Source organism: Vipera ursinii (genome assembly GCF_947247035.1).
Source record: "Vipera ursinii genome assembly, chromosome: 4".
NCBI lineage: Eukaryota > Metazoa > Chordata > Lepidosauria > Squamata > Viperidae > Vipera > Vipera ursinii.
This window is the reverse complement of record NC_139514.1, coordinates 52,700,908-52,721,542: the sequence shown is the minus strand read 5'-3', so window position 1 is coordinate 52,721,542 and position 20,635 is coordinate 52,700,908. Positions and strand designations below refer to the sequence as shown.

Genomic DNA, 20,635 nt, shown 5'->3' with positions numbered 1-20,635 from the left:
GAGTTAGTCTATTTCCATTATACTGATTGCACTAAATAAAGTTTTTTAAAATATACCAATGCAAAATAGTTATACCTATCAAAAGATCTGCTGTGGGATGTAGTCCTACTGCCCTGAATTTCTCTAGTCAAATGCCACAAGATGGAGAATCTGAACAGTGCTTCCAGTCTCATGCACTTGCAGGAAAGAAATCCAAAATAAAAGAAAAATTAGTTAAATGTACTATATTTAAATACACATATTTCTATCATTCAAATCTGTAAACATTTATGATAATTAAAGAACACGGAAATAATTTGTGGATATGGGAAGCAGTTCTTAGTAGCGTTTATTATACTTATGTTTTTTTTCCTATATATAGCTAAACAAATCAATATTTACAATTCCATAAAAATAAAAATGGAAATTAATATATTTTTAGAAAATGTCAAATTTAAAATGGCAGCAGTAAAACGAGTAATTCTTCTTTAATCTTTGCCGATCAGAGAAATGAGGCTTAGGAAGAAAATATTATTAACATCAGGAATGATTGAGTGTATTATTTCTTCATTTTTGGACAATTTTTATAAGTAAACAATTTTAAACAGGTTTAAGTTTTTGTGAACTATAGTTCACTTCATCAGATGCATGGAGTGGTTAAACTGACACAGGATTTAAACTGGGATGATGAGGTGGGAAAGAGGAAGGGAAAGATAGGCTGGTTATATAGATGCAGGTTATACAGTATGTGAGACAGATCACATGTACCTTATCAATTAATAATGTAGTGTGTTAAAAAGCCATTGTGCTGAGACTTTTTGAAATAGTCTGATATGTGAGTTCAGTAATGTCTTACTTGGTTATGGTGTTAATGCTTCTTTTTTCCAAAACATTACTTTGAGATCTGTGATATCCTAGGGCAGGGGTGTCAAACTCAATTTCATTGAGGGCTGCATCAGCATTGCGGTTGCCCTCAGGGGGCTGGGTGGGTATGGCCAGGGTGGGCGTAGCCTACTGGGTGGGCGTGGCTAGAGTGCGTATGGGCTACTGGGTGGGCGTGGCCAGCTCTACATCATTCGCATCAAGGGTGCCTATGGGGACCTGGGCAGGAGTGGGACAGATCTGAGGGTCTCTGGCAGAAGGAGGGTCTCTGGACCAGGGCCAAGGCAAGTAGGGGCCGTTCCCTCACTGTTTCCAGGATGGCTTCGCGAGCCACATGAAATCACTTCGCGGGCCGGATCCGGCCCCCATGTCTGTCCTGGGAGTTAAAATGCTCTAGTATTACTTTATCCTTGTTTTTCTAATTATTCTAATTCTTATGCAGTTTTGTTCATCACATGTTTTCCACAACTATGTATATAATTATGATTATGATGTTGGAATTTCCCCAATACATAGCCCTATATTTAAGCATGTACTATCTTCTATAACAGTGGTATTTAACTTAAGGACCTCAAAATACTGCTGAATTATAATTTTACATAACAGAAATAATAATTATTCATATGTCATGGAGAACTTTAACTATTTTGAAGTTTGCCTTTGGCATACTGCTAAAGAAGCTCAAGTAAAACTGTGAAGAGTTGATTTAGGTCAGGATTGCAAAATACCAAACCTTACTTTATCATGATCCAGTAATGCATGACAGATAATATCTTCACAGATATTAGCACATGGAGCTAGACAATGTAGACGGTAGAACAATTCTACACAAGTATTGTGATGCTCTCGTGTCTCTTTGTTTAGCTGATTCCAAAGCACTTGAGCAACTCTCTGTTGTAATTTAAAAAAAAATCAAATTAGCCATTTTAGGAAAATTTAACATAGGATAAAGAAAGTTCTATATTAATGAAAAACATCTCGGTCTTAATTTTCATTAACTCTATATTAAATTGTATTACGATATATAATGTATTATTTTTCCCCAATGGATATACAGAAATTTGAATGCATTTCAGAATTAACATGGGAAGAAACAAGCTAAGAACAGTCTTTATGTACTTATTTTCTATTGAAGTTATTCACAGTTGCTTACTATCTGAAATCCTGGACACTACAATGCTTAGCTACCTTAATAAAGAATACTGATTGTAGGTTATCTTGGATTGCACTATCACATGCTATTATTGTAAATTACTGTGTTATCTCCATTTGTCTTTCTGCTCCTTCAACAACTTTAACACAGGGCCTTTAGTTCAGTGATTCTCAGTTATTTTTGACAAAACAGTGCCATGTTGGTCACCAATTCCTGGAAAACCTCTGTTCTCCACTCAGCCCCTCTCTGTCCATTTTCATTGCCAATCAACTAATTCATTGAAGCCTATGCTAATACAAGCAACAACATGAATACTAAAACACAGCTGACTTCATTACCAAAGTTGCCCTGACTACCTTTACTGACTATGAATTAACATGTATTGTGCTAACTTGAATTGCATCCTTACATCTGTTACTTAAAAAAAAATAGCAGAAATAAGAAATATGTCAACAAAAATCTAAATTGGGCTGGAGAGACACTTAATCGTAGCTCCTTAGTACTCAACAGTTTTCTACTGAATTGGTTGCTGATCAAATTTGTGATCAGAGTTATTATGCCATTGGTTTTGGATAGTAATTAGGGATTACAATTTTGGTACAAAATGTCATTTTATAAGACCCTTAATGAAGATGAGAAGACATGTTGTAAGGCAACTATAAATATTTGCTAAACATGTGAGCAACCATGATGTAAGGCAAACATGTAGAGAAAGAGTACTAGTTTAACTGGTTATCCTCAGGCCTGCTTAAGTGGCTCTGTTATTTGTTGGCTTAGTTTAAGTAAGGAAAGTAACAAGAAATGCTATTCGCTATCTTCAAGTAATAATAATGACAACAACATGACTTCTAAATGTTCCATTGTCTCATATGCACAAATGTCTTAAGTGGGAAAAAAAACACAGCACCTGATAGAAATCAGTTTTTTCTGAAATTAGCTTTAGGATTCCAGGAGCAATAGGAGGAACTGTGACCATCTGCAGTCTTCCAAAGAAGGGGTTTTGCCCAGGAATTTTATATCGCTTAATTCTGTCTTCAATAACCAATGCCAGTGACTGGGAATGGTTGATAACTTCTAGCAGTACAGAAATGGCCAAATTCTGAACGTAGCAGTCATTAACACAGCAACATATTGTCACCAAGGATTTGAGCCACAAGGGAAAACTGGACTCGTTGCCTCCTAATGAAAGTGATAAAGAGTTTGGTGCGTTATTCACCATAATCATTAAACTGGAGATTTGAAAAATATAAAAATGACATTCCCATATTGAATGGTGTTTATCAAATTTATACTTTGCGTGTATTACAGTATTTTAGTGTAAATTCATCTATTACATCTCAGTATTTCTGTTTTGGAATGTATATAGATGACCTATTATTCCATCAGTTTTATGAATATTTTTTTCCAAGTGGCAGTCAATATTCCAAAGCTACTAAGAATGCTTAATCTCTTTGAATTATTTGCTTACAAATATATGATAGCTGAAATGCTCTGTTTCTGCAATTATTGAAAAGCATGACAATAACTCTTAATTTTTCGCTAACTTTACTTTGATGCTAATCCAGCTGGTACATTTTCTAATTTTACTAGTGATGGCATTTTACCTGGTAATATGCTGATTAAATTATTCAAGAAATTATTAAATTGTGTAACCCTTAATTGCTCTGACAAGCGAAACACAGAAATATCATCCACAAATGAGCATACCGTATATACTTGAGTATAAGCCGACGCGAGTATAAGCCGAGACCCCTAATTTTACCCCAAAAAACTGGAAAAAGTTATTGACTCGAGTATAAGCCGGAGTATAAGTATAAGCTTGGCCCCTTCTTAGCAACATATCTATATTCTGTTCCACGACGAGCTGCTCGTTGACTCCGCCAGCGGCTGTTTCTTGCCGCCTCTCAGCTGATGGAGCTGCGCAACCACCGGCAGCCGTCTCCAGCCTTCTCCCAGCCATCCCTGCCGGCACGTGTGCTCTGTGGCCGTTCATGGCCCCCCGTTCACCCCCGACCGTGGGTGCAGCCGCGGGTCCGGCGTTCGCCCGCCGACCAGCTGATGGGCGCGGGCGTGGCCGGACTGTCCCCAGAGCCAGGCGGGTTCCACCGGCGTTGGCCCGCCGAACAGCTGATGGGCGCGGGCGTGGCCGGGCTGTCTCCGGAGCCGGACGGGTTCCACCGGCTGGGCTCCCCACGGCTGCCTCAGCAGTTGGCGCAGCCGCGGGTCCGGCATTTGCCCGCCAAACAGCTGATGGGCGTGGGCGTGGCCAGGCTGTCCCCAGAGCCGGGCGGGTTCCACCGGCGTTGGGCATTCGCCCGCCGAACAGCTGATGGGCGCGGGCGTGGCCGGGCTGTCTCCGGAGCCGGGCGGGTTCCACCGGCGTTCAGCGTTCGCCCGCCGAACAGCTGATGGGCGTGGGCGTGGCTGGGCTGTCCCCAGAGCCGGGCGGGATCCACCGGCATTGGGCGTTCGCCCCCGAACAGCTGATGGGCGCGGGCGTGGCCGGGCTGTCTCCGGAGCCGGGCGGGTTCCACCGGCGTTCAGCGTTCGCCCGCCGAACAGCTGATGGGCGCGGGCGTGGCCGGGCTGTCCCCGGAGCTGGGCGGGATCCACCGGCATTGGGTGTTCGCCCGCCGAACAGCTGACGGGCGCGGGCGTGGCCGGGCTGTCTCCGGAGCTGGGCGGGTTCCACCGGCGTTCAGCGTTCGCCCGCCGAACAGCTGATGGGCGCGGGCGTGGCTGGGCTGTCCCCGGAGCCGGGCGGGATCCACCGGCATTGGGCGTTCGCCCCCCGAACAGCTGACGGGCGCGGGCGTGGCCAGGCTGTCTCCGGAGCCGGGCGGGTTCCACCGGCGTTCAGCGTTCGCCCGCCGAACAGCTGATGGGCGCGGGCGTGGCCGGGCTGTCCCCGGAGCTGGGCGGGATCCACCGGCATTGGGTGTTCGCCCGCCGAACAGCTGATGGGCGCGGGCGTGGCCGGGCTGTCCCCACAGCCGGCCGGGTTCCACCGGCTGGGCTCCCCATGGCTGCCTCAGCAGTTGGCGCGGCCGCGGGTCCGGCGTTCGCCCGCCAAACAGCTGACGGGCGCGGGCGTGGCCGGGCTATCCCCGGAGCTGGGCGGGATCCACCGGCGTTCGGCCGCTGAACAGCTGATGGGTGCGGGCGTGGCCGGGCTGTCCCCAGAGCCGGGCGGGATCCACCGGCATTGGGCGTTCGCCCCCCGAACAGCTGATGGGCGCGGGCGTGGCCGGGCTGTCCCCAGAGCCGGGCGCCTTCCACCGGCGTTCGGCGTTCGCCCGCCGAACAGCTGATGGGCGCGGGCGTGGCCGGGCTGTCCCCGGAGCTGGGCGGGATCCACCGGCATTGGGCGTTCGCCCGCCGAACAGCTGATGGGCGCGGGCGTGGCCGGGCTGTCCCCAGAGGTAAACTTCGTGACCCACCCAGCCCATGCATAAAACAGAAATGAAAAGTCTTAAAAAAGTTTTGCGCGGTTAAATAAACAGCATTTGCATATTGTTTCTCCACGGAGCACCGACAAAATTCGCTCGAATTAAGGAACGTGGGGAGCTAAAGAATCGGGCTATAGGGAATGTCTGGCATGACGGGCAACCCTGGGAAACACGAGGACTGTAGTGCAGTGGCGTAGCGTGGGGGGTGCAGGGGGGGGGCGGCCACACCGGGCGCAACATCTGGGGGGGCGCGACCGGCGGGCTAGGGCAAGGCTGCTCGCGAGCGAGGGGTATCTGTGCCTGCGCCGACACAGAAACGCTTCTCTCTCCGGGTGGGGGAAGGCTCGGCGGCTCCCTGGGTCTATATACGCCTCTGTATGCGCACGCCGCCTCGCACTCCCGCAAATGAGAAAGAAAGAACGGCAGCGTCTACGAGCCTCGCCAGCGGCGGCGTTCCTCGGTGTGGGCGTGCCTGCATCTTTGGGTGTGAGGCTTTCGGAGAGGCTGCCTTTGGCTCCTGGTACTTGCAGCCGGTTTAAAAGAAATGAATTCTCGCCCGCTTTCACAGACTTGTTCTTTTACACCGGCTGCAAGTACCAGGAGCCAAAGGCAGCCTCTCCGAAAGCCTCACACCCAAAGACGCAGGCACGCCCACACCGAGGAACGCCGCCGCTGGCGAGGCTCGCAACATCTGGGGGGGGCGCGACCGGCGGGCTAGGGCAAGGCTGCTCGCGAGCGAGGGGTATCTGTGCCTGCGCCAACACAGAAACGCTTCTCTCTCCGGGTGGGGGAAGGCTCGGCGGCTCCCTGGGTCTATATACGCCTCTGTATGCGCACGCCGCCTCGCGCTCCCGCAAACGAGAAAGAAAGAACGGCAGCGTCTGCGAGCCTCGCCAGCGGCGGCGTTCCTCGGTGTGGGCGTGCCTGCGTCTTTGGGTGTGAGGCTTTCGGAGAGGCTGCCTTTGGCTCCTGTTACTTGCAGCCGGTTTAAAAGAAATGAATTCTCGCCCGTTTTCACTGACTTGTTCTTTTACACCGGCTGCAAGTACCAGGAGCCAAAGGCAGCCTCTCCGAAAGCCTCACACCCAAAGACGCAGGCACGCCCACACCGAGGAACGCCGCCGCTGGCGAGGCTCGCAACATCGGGGGGGCACGACCGGCGGGCTAGGGCAAGGCTGCTCGCGAGCGAGGGGTATCTGTGCCTGCGCCGACACAGAAACGCTTCTCTCTCCGGGTGGGGGAAGGCTCGGCGGCTCCCTCTGTATGCGCACGCCGCCTCACGCTCCCGCGAACGAGAAAGAAAGAACGGCAGCGGCGGCGTTCCTCGGTGTGGGCGTGCCTGCATCTTTGGGTGTGAGGCTTTCGGAGAGGCTGCCTTTGGCTCCTGGTACTTGCAGCCGGTGTAAAAGAACAAGTCTGTGAAAGCGGGCGAGAATTCATTTCTTTTAAACCGGCTGCAAGTACCAGGAGCCAAAGGCAGCCTCTCCGAAAGCCTCACACCCAAAGACGCAGGCACGCCCACACCGAGGAACGCCGCCGCTGGCGAGGCTCGCAACATCGGGGGGGCACGACCGGCGGGCTAGGGCAAGGCTGCTCGCGAGCGAGGGGTATCTGTGCCTGCGCCGACACAGAAACGCTTCTCTCTCCGGGTGGGGGAAGGCTCGGCGGCTCCCTCTGTATGCGCACGCCGCCTCACGCTCCCGCGAACGAGAAAGAAAGAACGGCAGCGGCGGCGTTCCTCGGTGTGGGCGTGCCTGCATCTTTGGGTGTGAGGCTTTCGGAGAGGCTGCCTTTGGCTCCTGGTACTTGCAGCCGGTGTAAAAGAACAAGTCTGTGAAAGCGGGCGAGAATTCATTTCTTTTAAACCGGCTGCAAGTACCAGGAGCCAAAGGCAGCCTCTCCGAAAGCCTCACACCCAAAGACGCAGGCACGCCCACACCGAGGAACGCCGCCGCTGGCGAGGCTCACAGACGCTGCCGTTCTTTCTCGTTTGCGGGAGCGCGAGGCGGCGTGCGCATACAGAGGCGTATATAGACCCAGGGAGCCGCCGAGCCTTCCCCCACCCGGAGAGAGAAGCGTTTCTGTGTCGGCGCAGGCACAGATACCCCTCGCTCGCGAGCAGCCTTGCCCTAGCCCGCCGGTCGCCCCCCCCAGATGTTGCGCCCAGTGTGGCCGCCCCCCCCTGCACCCCCCACGCTACGCCACTGCACTACAGTCCTCGTGTTTCCCAGGGTTGCCCGTCATGCCAGACATTCCCTATAGCCCGATTCTTTAGCTCCCCACGTTCCTTAATTCGAGCGAATTTTGTCGGTGCTCCGTGGAGAAACAATATGCAAATGCTGTTTATTTAACCGCGCAAAACTTTTTTAAGACTTTTCATTTCTGTTTTATGCATGGGCTGGGTGGGTCACGAAGTTTACCTCTGGGGACAGCCCGGCCACGCCCGCGCCCATCAGCTGTTCGGCGGGCGAACGCCCAATGCCGGTGGATCCCGCCCAGCTCCAGGGACAGCCCAGCCACGCCCGCGCCCGTCAGCTGTTCGGCGGGCGAAGCCGGACCCGCGGCCGCGCCAACTGCTGAGGCAGCCATGGGGAGCCCAGCCGGTGGAACCCGCCCGGCTCCAGAGACAGCCCGGCCACGCCCGCGCCCATCAGCTGTTTGGCGGGCGAACGCCCAACGCCGGTGGATCCCACCCGGTTCTGGGGACAGCCCGGCCACGCCCGCGCCCGTCAGCTGTTCGGCGGGCAAACAACGCCGGTGGAACCCGCCCGGCTCCGGAGACAGCCCGGCCACGCCCGCGCCCATCAGCTGTTTGGCGGGCGAACGCCCAACGCCGGTGGATCCCGCCCGGCTCTGGGGACAGCCCGGCCACGCCCGCGCCCATCAGCTGTTCGGCGGGCGAACAACACCGGTGGAACCCGCCCGGCTCCGGAGACAGCCCGGCCACGCCTGCGCCCATCAGCTGTTTGGTGGGCAAACGCCGGCGGCCGGGCCAACTGCTGAGGCAGCCGTGGGAAGCCCAGCCGGTGTAACCCGCCTGGCTCTGGAGACAGCCCGGCCACGCCCGCGCCCATCAGCTGTTCGGCGGGCGAACGCCGAACGCCGGTGGAAAGCGCCCGGCTCTGGGGACAGCCCGGCCACGCCCGCGCCCATCAGCTGTTTGGCGGGCAAACGCCGGACCCGCGGCCGCGCCAACTGCTGAGGTAGCCGTGGGAAGCCCAGCCGGTGGAACCCGCCCGGCTCCGGAGACAGCCCGGCCACGCCCACGCCCATCAGCTGTTTGTCGGGCGAACGCTGAACACCGGTGGAACCCACCGGCTCCGGAGACAGCCCGGCCACGCCCGCGCCCATCAGCTGTTCGGCGGGCGAACGCCGGACCCGCGGCCCGTGCGGAGCCCAGCCCTCCCTTCTCTCAGCAGCCTGTTCCGAACGAAGGGACAGTTCTTTTTTTTGTTGACTGGAGTATAAGCCGAAGTGGAGTTTTCAGCCCAAAAAAGTGGGCTGAAAAATTCGGCTTATACTCAAGTATATACGGTATAATTTTACTGAATAGTAAGATCCATTGTATTCAATGTGATACACTCATTAATTATATTTATAGATGTACAGATTTGAGGTTAACATTTGTGAATATTTCCCTTCAAAATCTCCCTTCTTTTGCATTCTTCTGTGAGGTAAATTATCAGAATGCTAGAATGAGAATGTTCTTCTTACCAGACACTTGAAAGAGTGACAAATACAACAGTTCAGACTCTTCTTCAGAAAGGTAGACCGGAAATGTAGTGCAATCCAGTAAGAGATAGCACAGAGCTGAAAAGGCCTCTCTGCAATCCTCTCGTGTGTCTCCCAAATCAAATATAACTTGATCAAGGTCCCAATTTTTCTCCTCTTTATCCCTTGGATTATCACATTCATCAGAGGGGGAGGAAGGCTTCAGACCTTTCTGTTTAAAAGGTGATCCTCGTACAGTGAAGAAATCTGATAGCATTCGCTTCAACTGAGGCACCACTATCTGCCTGGATTCAAATGAGTGCCTTTTATCCCCAGAATTTATGGCAACTTGGTAATTATTCTCTTTGTTATTTCCTGGTATGTCATGGACTTTTGAAACATTGTCATTATTGGAATTCTGTAAATGTATCTCAAATATGTATTTACTGGCAAATTTTGCAACCAGTTCCTGGATACAGTGCAAAGTCATCTGCATGCTTCCATCCTTTTTCCAGACATCATCTTTCTCGGGGATTATCCTAGGTATCCTCAAATGTTGAAACAGTTCAGGAGATGAAGCACTAAGAGCAATGCCGCTGTCTTCAGATTTTATGGAAGGTAAAGGAATGTCTTCTTCATCTTCTAGCACCTTGGATTCTGAACTCATTTCCTGGTTGTCTTCCTTTACAGGACTCTGCAATATTGCAAGAGTATGTCTAATGCATAAGTATGTATTTATTTTATATGACAGCAAAAGAAACCTTAAGTAAGAATAAATATACCCTTTAGAGCAGACATGTCAAACACAAGGCCCGGGGGCCGGATCCGGCCCGCGAAATGGTTTCATGTGGCCCGCGAAACCATCCTGGAAACAGTGAGGGAACGGCCCCCACTGACTTGGCCCTGGCCCAGAGACCCTCCTTCTGCCAGAGACCCTCAGATCTGTCCCACTCCTGCCCGGGTCCCCATAGGCACCCTTGATGCCAACGATGTAGAGCTGGCCACGCCCACCCAGCAGGCCATATGCACTCTAGCCATGCCCACCCAGTAGGCCACGCCCACCCTGGCCATACCCACCCGGCCCCCTGAGGGCAACCGCAATGCTGATGCGGCCCTCAATGAAATTGAGTTTGACACCCCTGCTTTAGAGTTAAGACGTATTAAAAGTTAATATTTATATGAGATACACATTTAAATTCTTGTTTAAGTATTCAGTTGAACTTAGGCAACCTTCAGTTCCAAAGCTCCAGATGGCCTTGGACTCTTTTCTGCAGCTGTCAGGGCTTCTGGGGACCATAACTGCCAAAATATGGGAATAGAGGGTTTTTTGTCATTTTGAGGTAGAAAATAGATAAATTTATAGTTGTAAGCCTTAAAATTGGACTAGTACTGGTTAAAAAATAAACAAAGAGGGCATCTCAAATTGTTCCCAACTCATTCTCACCCATGTGTAATGTAGGCCAGCTTGCACCTGAAAAGGTTAAGTGCAGTCCTTGGGTGACAAATGTTTGCTTGGTTCTACTTGGTCCTCTCCTAATGAGAATCACAATTGGTCCTGCCTCTTTTTCTCTTTGACTTTCGTTAATACAGCCAAAAGAATTTGCTGCTGTGTAAGACTGGATGCCTTATATTTTGCACAATACATGAACGTTTAATTGCATTTGCTGAAGTACAAGAACCTTAATGAAGCAGAGTCTGAGATTGCATGAATAGCTGCACCTCTGTTCATAAACATGGAAACATAATCCAAAATTAGAACATGAAAAAATGAATATATACATCCCTTAGTCTCAAAAGTTTAGAAACAAGAATCAACTATTATTTTTAAATAGATTTTTTTCATCGCTCCAAGAAATAAGTAAAAATCTTTTTTTAAGCCATCTTTCACCATGGTGTACTTAAATAAGCACAACTTTAGTCCATATTGTATTATAATTTTCTATCTAGATATTGGAATTGTAGTATTATTATAAAATAAATGTTGTCTTGGAGAGCTAATAGTTTTCACAGCTAAATGAACAATTTCCATTTTATGCCAACTATCAGAATGCAGCCATCAGAATTGCTCTTCTATTGAACAGTCACATTATTATTCATGGATTATGAAAAGCACAATTTGAAATACAAATATATATGGGATGGCCTTAGTAAGTAAATAAACTCAGGCAAAGATGAGTCAGAACAACATATTAATACTTACAGAGTCTGAGCTTCCAGTTTCAGTACTCAGGTAGGCAGATGGCATTTGTACTTTACTAAGCACTTTAAAGCATGTTCTAAGCACATATGTGAGCTCTGATAAACTTAATACATCCATGTTTTCAAGGAGACTTTGCACCATACAGCTGAGCATTTGTGGCAGATACAGAGACTGTATTTCAGAATAAAGTTCCTACAAAAAGCAAGATGGTTCAAGTAAGCAAGCAGTTAAAAAAGACTTGGAATTAAATCCAGATAAAATGAGAAAATAAAATCAAGCCTTGATGGTGGGACTGCATCAGGTCAATAGATCTGGCAGCACTTTAGTACTGGTAGCAGTGGCAAAAAAAGTAATAATTGTGAAAATTGTGTATTAGTTGTGAGTGCTCTGAAGCCAAACAGACATTGCTGAGTCATAACATAATATCATGCCTTGGGATCCTGTGGAAGACTGTTCTTCAACTGGTTAATAGGTGGGAACTAACCTGGGCATAGTATTATGATCGTATTATATTAATAATGCAAGAGTCTTTAATAGGCATTCATTATTGTGGAATTAAATTCAACACATAGGTCTTGGCTGTAGCCCCATGAGTTCATCTGGATATTAAGACCTTCAAAATCCTTCTAGTTATCACTGCTTGCAAAGTCCCACTTGTTTGGCTAATGAAAATAAGGGTTTTTCCCTTTTATGTTTTTTCCTTTTTTTATTGAATACATATAAACAAATAAGATGCAGTAGGAAAAAATAAGAATAAAATACATATCAATAAACAAAGGATTTACAGATGTCATGGAGGGTATAATTTTTCTGCCACTTTTCCTGTCATTAATTAGTGTGAATAACTGAATATATTATTTTAAAAGGCTAAAAATGCTATTAATTTCTAAGCAAATGATGAATATTATTATTATTATTAATTAATAATAATAATAATAATAATAATAATAATGATAATAATAATAATAATAATAATAATAATAATAATTTAATTTAATTTAATTTAATTTAATTTAATTTAATTTATTAATATTTCTATACCGCCCTTCTCCCGAAGGACTCAGGGCGGTGTACAGGGCAAGAATAAAACACAAAATTTACAAAAATTAAAAGATAATTAAATAAATGCCCGATTAAAATACAATTGATACATAATAAAAACCCCAATAAAAGTGATAAAAACCCCACCTATCCCCCCTCAGGTTAGGCTGGCTTGATCGAACAAGTATGTAATAATAATAATAATAATAATAATAATAATAATAATAATAATAATAATAATAATAATAATAATAATAATAATTTTATTTCTATACCGCCCTTCTCCCGAAGGACTCAGGGCGGTGAACAGGGCAAGACTAAAGAATACAAAGTTACAAAAGTTAAAAAAAGAATTAAATATATGCCCACTAAAAACAGTAAATACAAATATTAAAATAACAATAAAAACCCCCACCAATCCCCCATCAGGCCAGGCCGGCTTGTTCAAATAAGAATGTCTTTAGATCGCGGCGGAAGGAGCGAAGATCGGGCGCCATCCGGAGCTCAACCGGTAACTGATTCCATAGCTCCAGGGCGCCCACAGAGAAGGACCTCCCCCTGGGGGCCACCAATCAACATTCTCTGATCGGTGGCACCCTGAGGAGACCCTCTCTGTGGGAACGCACAGGGCGAAGGGAAGTTGATGCCGGCAGCAGGTGTTCCCTAAGGTACTCCGGGCCCCTGCCATGTAGGGCCTTAAACACCATTACTAGTACCTTGAATCTCACCCGGAAGACAACTGGCAACCAATGCAGCTCACGGAGCAGAGGTGTGACATGGGAGTATCGGGAGACTCCCAACACAACTCTCGCGGCTGCATTCTGTACCAGTTGGAGCCTCCGGGTGGTCCTCAAGGGCAGCCCCATGTAGAGAGCGTTGCAGTAGTCCAGACGAGAGGTCACGAGCGCGTGAGTGACCGTGCATAAGTCATCCCAGCTTAGATAGGGCCGCAACTGACGCACCAGGCGAACCTGGGCGAAAGCCCCCCTAATCACAGCCACTATGTGATCTTCCAAAGTGAGCCGTGAATCTAGGAGGACTCCCAAGTTGCGAGCCCTATCTAAGGGGGGTAATAGTTCACCCCCCATAGAGAGAGATGGAATGTCCGGAGTAACCCGGGATGCAGGTATGCAAAGCCACTCAGTCTTATCGGGGTTGAGTTGAAGTCTGTTCCTCCCCATCCAGACCCGAACCGCGTCCAGGCAATGGGACATCACGTCGAGGGCATCACTGGGGTGGTTTGAGGTCGAAATGAAAAGCTGGGTATCATCAGCGTACTGATGATACCCAACTCCAAAGCCACGAATGATCTCACCCAGCGGTTTCATATAGATGTTGAACAGGAGAGGCGAGAGGACCGACCCCTGAGGAGCTCCACAAACGAGAGACCTCGAGGTCGACCTCTGCCCCCCTGTCAACACTGACTGCGAATGTCCCAGGAGATAGGAGGAGAACCACTGCAAAACCGTGCCTCCCACTCCCAATCCCCTGAGACGCCGCAGCAAGATACCATGGTCGATGGTATCGAAAGCCGCTGAGAGGTCTAATAGGACTAGGACAGAGGAATATCCCCTGTCCCGAGCCCTCCAGAGATCATTCACCAGCGCGACCAATGCCGTCTCCGTGCTGTACCCGGGCCTGAAACCCGATTGGTACGGGTCTAGATAATAACAATGATCAAAACAGTATAAATCAACAAATGAAAGTATGAACTATAATAATTTCTGACTACATTCCTAAAGATTATTCAGTTTAGAAATGCTATAAAATTGAAGCAGAATGCAAGCGTAGTGAAAACCAATTCTTGGTAATGGCACAAATCTATGTCTTGAGAATAAGGCTTTTAAAAAATATTGGTTACAAACTGTAGAATACATTTCAGCTGCAAGTGGTCATTCTTATCTCAAGTTTTATGCTATTTGTTAATTTGGTTTAACCGAATTGTTTGTAGTGTTATTCCTTTCTGCTGATTGCTGCTTGTTTTGTAGAAAGATATGAAATGTTTTTCATAATTTAACATAGTATAGATATATAGTATGTCAAAAATCAACTCTAAATAGCTCCAGTGGGACTATACCCCTGCATAAATATTTCCTTGGCAAGTAGAACACATCTGTACATATTGATGAAAAAAAATTACATGAAAGGCTTAAGACACAAAATTAAACATATTGACTTACCAGTGGTATCACATCTAGAAGAAACACTATTAGTGTGCAGAGTTCTGAAACTGTTGCATTATTAGTTAGAAGTTGTGTCTGTGTAGATTTATTTTTGTTGCTGAAAAAAAGGATGGCTTTTTTTTAAAAAAAACTTTTCATTCAAATTTGATCATGTGCAGTTTTCAAAATAAATGGAATAAAAACAGTAACACATAAAACACACATTGAACTGGTTAAGTGGCTCTTCCAAAGACATTTTTAAGAACCCAACTTCTTTAGATATTATACTTTTGTTTCTCAAATCAAGCACTGTATTTTCTAAAACACAGTAGAAAGCATATTTTAGTAGATATTAGGTAAGCTATGCTCTGTTACTCTAACTAAAGGAAGAAGATTGCATTCGAACTGAACATAGTTGGGAACAATTAACTAACACAGAAAATGAACCTTTAAAGACAGATCAATGGCAACATGTCATTCATAGAAGGAAAAAACATCTCAATCCAGTCTAGCCTTGCTGGAGCTAAACAATCAATTTAATAACTTCCCCTTGGAAGAAAGTGTGCAGACACCTGAAGAGGAGACATCATCAAGTGTACCAATTGAAGTAAAAAAAGTCTTCCTTAAGGGGGAAAAAAGGTGTATGTGGTTGATAGGAGACTCACTGCTCAGGTGAAAACAAGCAGTAATTTGTAGACTGGACAATCAATCTAGGGAGGTGTGCTGTCTCCCAGAAGCAAAGATCAAAGACATGACTGAGAGGTTTACTAAAATAATTAAGTCCACAGATTATTACCCCTTTCTCCTCTTTCATGTGAGGATGAATGATATGACAAAGAGCCTAGAAACCACATCAAGAGACTATGAGCAGCCAAGCATGAAAACCCAAAGAGATGGTGCCACGGGTGGTGTTTTCTTCTATGCTCTCAATGAAAGGCATCCAATAAGGGATCACAGAACTTTTGAAGTAAACCACTGGCTTAGAAGATGATGGCGCTGAGAGAACTTTTGAATCCTAGACCATGGCCTACAATACCTACATGAGGGGCTTCTGGCAGTGGATGGGCTACATCTCACAATAATGGGAAAAACATCACCAACAGATGGATTTCTAACTGGCTGACCAACCACACTCAAATGAAATCCTCAATGTAACTACTTCTACATGGAGGGCAGCATGCAGTACTCTTCAACATCTTCATAAAAGATTTAGATGTTTGGATAGAAGGGGGATTCATCAAATTTGCAAATGATACTAAGCTGGGGGGAATAGCCAGCACTTTAGAACAGTGATCTCCAACCTTTCTGGCTCTGTGGACTGGCAATGGCACTGGGGTGGCAGGGGAAGGGGATGGTTTCATGTGTGCGTCTATTGCTTGCGCAGCCTACTTTCCAATGGGCCGTGGACCGGTACCAATCTGCAGACCAGGAGTTGGGGACTCCTGCTCTAGAAGATAGACTCAAGATCCAGAATGATCTTGACAGACTTGTACGTTGGGTCTTACTGAGAGAGATCTAGGAGTGCTAGTGAAGAACCAGTTAAATATGAGCCAGAAGTGTGGTGCAGCTGCCCAAAAAGCCAATGCAGTTCTAGACTGCATCAACAGATAGTAACAAGGTCACATGAAGTATTAGTACTGCTTTATACTGCACTGATAAGACTACACTTGGAATGTTATGTCCAGTTTTGGTTACCATGATACAAAAAAAAAAAAGATCTTGAGACTTTAGAAAGGGTGTCGAGAAGAGCAACAAAGTTGAGTTGCCTGAGGTGGTACCCTGAAATTTATCGGAAGCCAATGTGGCTTGCAGAGCAGTGATATTGCATGGGCATATTATGATAGCCCCCCAATTGCCTGGCATTTGTATTCTGAATTTAAGATAAATTATTACTGTTCCTCTATTATTCTCTTATCTCCAAAGCAAAAATACAAGATCTGTAACTACCTTAAGCAGTCCTCAATACAACTGGTCATGTAATCCCACAGAAAATCAGTATTTAAGGATGTGATCAGCACGTTAGCTGTTTTAACAATCTCAGATGCATTCTTGTTTTCTTTTATTGCACTAAAAAGAGAATCAACAGTGTTTAGTAAATATATGCAGAGGAAATATATTTTTAAGGTAAGGCATATTATTTTAATAACAAATAAACATATTTTTAAGATGATTGTACAAAATTTGGAACTAGGTTTTCAAAAATGAAGCTGAAACCCTAAACCCATACCTGTCCTGAAATTTGACCAAGTTTCCTACCGTTCCTTTCCAACATAGCCACTCTCCTTTTTGCACTCAAGCAGCACTGCAGGATTTCATTTTAACTGACAATCCTATAGCATTTTCCCAAGGGGTTAAAGAATCTCAATTTGTTAAGATTACTGGTGAATACACTCTGTTTTGATTAAATTGCTTTAAGCATGTGTAGTAGCAGTAGCCACAATAGCTTTATGGACGAACCTGTTAAGCCATTATTACTTTTTTTTTGCCCTCAGGTCAGTATTGGTTCTTTAAGACGTCATGGATAAAACCAATCGGTTTTGGCAATGGGTTTAGCAGTGATTTGCCACTGTTTCCTTTCTGAAAGAGAGTGACTGGCTCCAAATCACCCAACTGACCTAATGACCGAGGCAGTGCTAGAGCTCACGGTCTCCCAGTTTCTATCCCAATTTAACAAACTGGGCTGTGTGTTAACCCAGACAAATTCATATCTCTGATAAGACTTTTGCAACTACTGATTTAGCAGAGACCCCATAGCAAGTCTTAACTAGCAGCACAAACAGGACATTAGCTTGGAAAATGCTCAAATTACTTTCAAGGACATGTTTTGAAGAACTGAACACATGAAAACATGTAATTCTGATGAGAAATACAGTAGCAGTATCCAGCAACCAGAAATGCCCCCCATAAATTATTTATTTATTTATCTACTTAAGTAAACAGAAAACAAAGAAGCTTACACTATACCTTGTAAATACAGTCCCAGTTTGACTATAGCTAAGTTTAAGATCAGAACCCAGTGTTTCCTTGCAATACCTATAGAATGCTCTGATCACTTCAAGAAACAAGTCCTCAATGACTAGTGGGCCTACAATAAGGGAAACATAAAGGAATCCAATATTTTAAAAAATTATTTACACACGTGAATAAAATCTTATTATAAAGTTATATTGACACAACTTCTTCTTTGCAGTTCAATATATTATTACATACAGTAAATCTTAAGACCATTGTTAGGATTTCACAGATATGATTAGCAATGTGATTAGAACAGAATCTCAATATTCTAGTTCCATATTACGTTCTATTTTGCAGAACTTACCTCAGTTGATATATCAACTGAATTATGCAATGGTTTATTTATATGCTCTCAGGAGGGAAATTAATTTAATATCAGACTTCTGTTTTCTATGTACTTTTTCATTTGTTTCATTTGTCTATTCTCAGACCAAGAAAATATTCTATCTTCTCTTAATTAAACCACTGGAAAGATCCTAGGCCTAAACCAGCTCCCAACTTTCCTGACTTGGCGGACCCGGGGTGGGGGAGAGGGGATAGTTCTGTGGGAACAGCAATTCCATTTGTGCATAAGTGTAAGTTTTTGCCACTTATGCAACTGGAGCTTCATGCCTGAGTATGAGCACCCTCCACTGGCTTAAGTGGAGCTGCATGTGCATGCATGCTCACCCACCACTTGCACGGCCTGGTAGTAGGCCGCGGCCCAGGGATTGGGTACCCCACCCTAAATCATTTTCTCAAACAATGACAGTCTCTCTTTCTCTTACCTATTTCAGGCTTGTCAAGTAGGCTTATGAGGATACGGAATGGCTTCAGATATGCATGGTGCTGTTCTTCCAAGTCAGATTCTGAAAATTTCTGATGTAGTATTTCAATTAAACCCTATTAGTCAACAAAACATTGACAACAGTACAAATTAGTTGTTCTCTGCCTTTTAAGTAATCATTAGCTATTTTTATTAGTAATTATTTATTATTTAAAAAATTAATTTGAAACATTCAACACTATTCTTAAAATGACATATGACTAAATTAATAGTGCAGCACTCCTGTAGGAGAGGGACAACCACTGCATTTGAACTGAAATAAGATTTTAGGAAGAAAAAAAGGACAGTTGCAGTTAATTCAGCCCAAATCAAAAAATCAATTGAAGACACTTTTACTCCTAGTTTCTAGATTTCTCATAGCTTTCTTTTTGATCTTGTTTTTTCCCCCCAAACACTATTCCACTTTACAGGTAGTCCTCAACTTACAATCACAATTAAGCCCAAAATTTTAGTTGCTAAGCGAGATATTTATTAAATTATTTTTATTATTTATGACATTTCGTTCCATAATTGTTAAGTGAATCACTGCAGTTGATAAGTTAGTAACATGATTGTTAAGTGAATCTGGTTTCCCCATTGAATTTGCTTCTCAGAAGGTCACAAAAGGTAATCACATGACCCTGGGACACTGCAACTCTCTTAAATATGAGTCAGTTGCCAAGTGTCTGAATTTTGATCATGTGACCATGGGGATGCTGCCATGATTGTAAGTGTGGAGAATGGTCATTAGTCACTTTTTTCAGTGCCGTTGTAATTCTGAACACTAACTAAACAAACTGTTGTAAGTTAGGTCTTGGCAAATTCACTTCTTTCTAGCACATTTTATATCTGGAACCAATTTTCACTTTTCCATGTAAGATTCTAGAAGCTGCTAGTATATAATAGTAGCCAGAACCAGTAGCAACAATTTGTTAATCTAATATTAGAATATCAGCACTTAATGAAGTCATCCTTTAAAGAGTATAATATGGACCTACCTCAACTAAAAGTTCTTTGGAGTATTTTTCAAAAAAACTGCGGGCATAATCTTCTAAGGGTGCTTTAATAGATAAATCTGGTACAGAAGCATTTCCTTTGATATCAGAACCTTAAAAAAGATAATTGTAACTAAACAAAAAGTACAATATACCATTACAGTTTTAATTAATAAAACAAGAAATCACAGCAAAAGATGAACTCCCCCACTAATTGCTCCATTCCTATTTCTTGCCCTCAGCATCAGCTATCTTCAGCATAGCTCTGTTGCATTTGATGTGCACATACTTCCCTTCCACTGAAGTATTTTGACGACAAAGAATATTTCTTTGTAAGCATATAAGCTAAATCACTGCAACACTATTTGAGATTTAATATACCAAGACCCACCTTATTCTGAAAATTAATTCAGGATAATTAAAGAATGCAATAATAATAACAACTATATGTGGTACCATACCTAGCAACCATGAATATAGCCTTCTGTTTAGTGACATATCTCTTCTTAAGAGAGTTTGGACAGCTGCTGACAGAAGATGAACCACATCAGACCTAGACAGTGGAATAGCACTCTCATTTTGGTCCTAAACAAAGAACCAACAAATCAGCTAAAAGCACATGTCTTTTAATAAAAACTAAAGCACAGAAGATGCAAAATCAAACCACATAATATGGCAGTAAAACCCCAGCAACATTAAGAATACTATCATTCATACAATTCATAACTCCTGTGCATAATTCACAATCTGTAAAGAAAAGGTTGAGAGTTGTATTAGGCAATAGTAAATTGCCTATAAGCTATTGTTTTCTACCTGCCCTTATTAAGCTATGGATTTTTCCCCAATATATTGCTATATTGCTTCCCATGAAGACACATCTTCAAATAGTTTACAAATAAAAAATAAAAGTTGTTAAAATAAATGCATTATAACAATAAGATATATTCATTAAAAAGAATGATATTTTTCATTCATTTTTCATTTTCTGAGGGGATGGGGTTGGGAAATAAGAACCAAACAAAACTATTCTTTAGAACAAAAGCTACCTTTGTTACATTGGACCAAGATTCATTTTAATCTATTGTTTTCACAGTAGGTAGCCAGACTTGCCTCTCTCCCACTATTATTTTTCTGCAACTGGATTTTGGAGGAACACTGCCCTCATTGTTGACTTGGAGGTAACAATGAATCAAAACCATCTCAAACCAACAGAACCTGGTGATGTGTTACAGTGAAGTCTCTA

General features: G+C 44.7%; 1 protein-coding gene across 2 annotated transcripts in view; it reads right to left on the bottom strand.

Moving 5' to 3' along the window:
- DOP1B (DOP1 leucine zipper like protein B) overlaps nt 1–20,635 on the bottom strand; it is a 66,302-nt gene that overhangs the window by 30,292 nt on the left and 15,375 nt on the right. For both annotated transcript variants that reach the window (XM_083361417.1, XM_083361418.1), the window contains exons 7-17: nt 19,854–19,977; nt 19,396–19,505; nt 18,360–18,474; nt 17,542–17,662; nt 16,525–16,644; nt 14,596–14,695; nt 11,375–11,566; nt 9,178–9,868; nt 2,922–3,193; nt 1,600–1,752; nt 76–176 (exon numbers count right to left, since the gene is read on the bottom strand). In XM_083361417.1, coding sequence (XP_083217543.1) covers nt 76–176; nt 1,600–1,752; nt 2,922–3,193; nt 9,178–9,868; nt 11,375–11,566; nt 14,596–14,695; nt 16,525–16,644; nt 17,542–17,662; nt 18,360–18,474; nt 19,396–19,505; nt 19,854–19,977 — 2,099 coding nt within the window. The remainder of the gene's footprint in view (nt 1–75; nt 177–1,599; nt 1,753–2,921; nt 3,194–9,177; nt 9,869–11,374; nt 11,567–14,595; nt 14,696–16,524; nt 16,645–17,541; nt 17,663–18,359; nt 18,475–19,395; nt 19,506–19,853; nt 19,978–20,635) is intronic.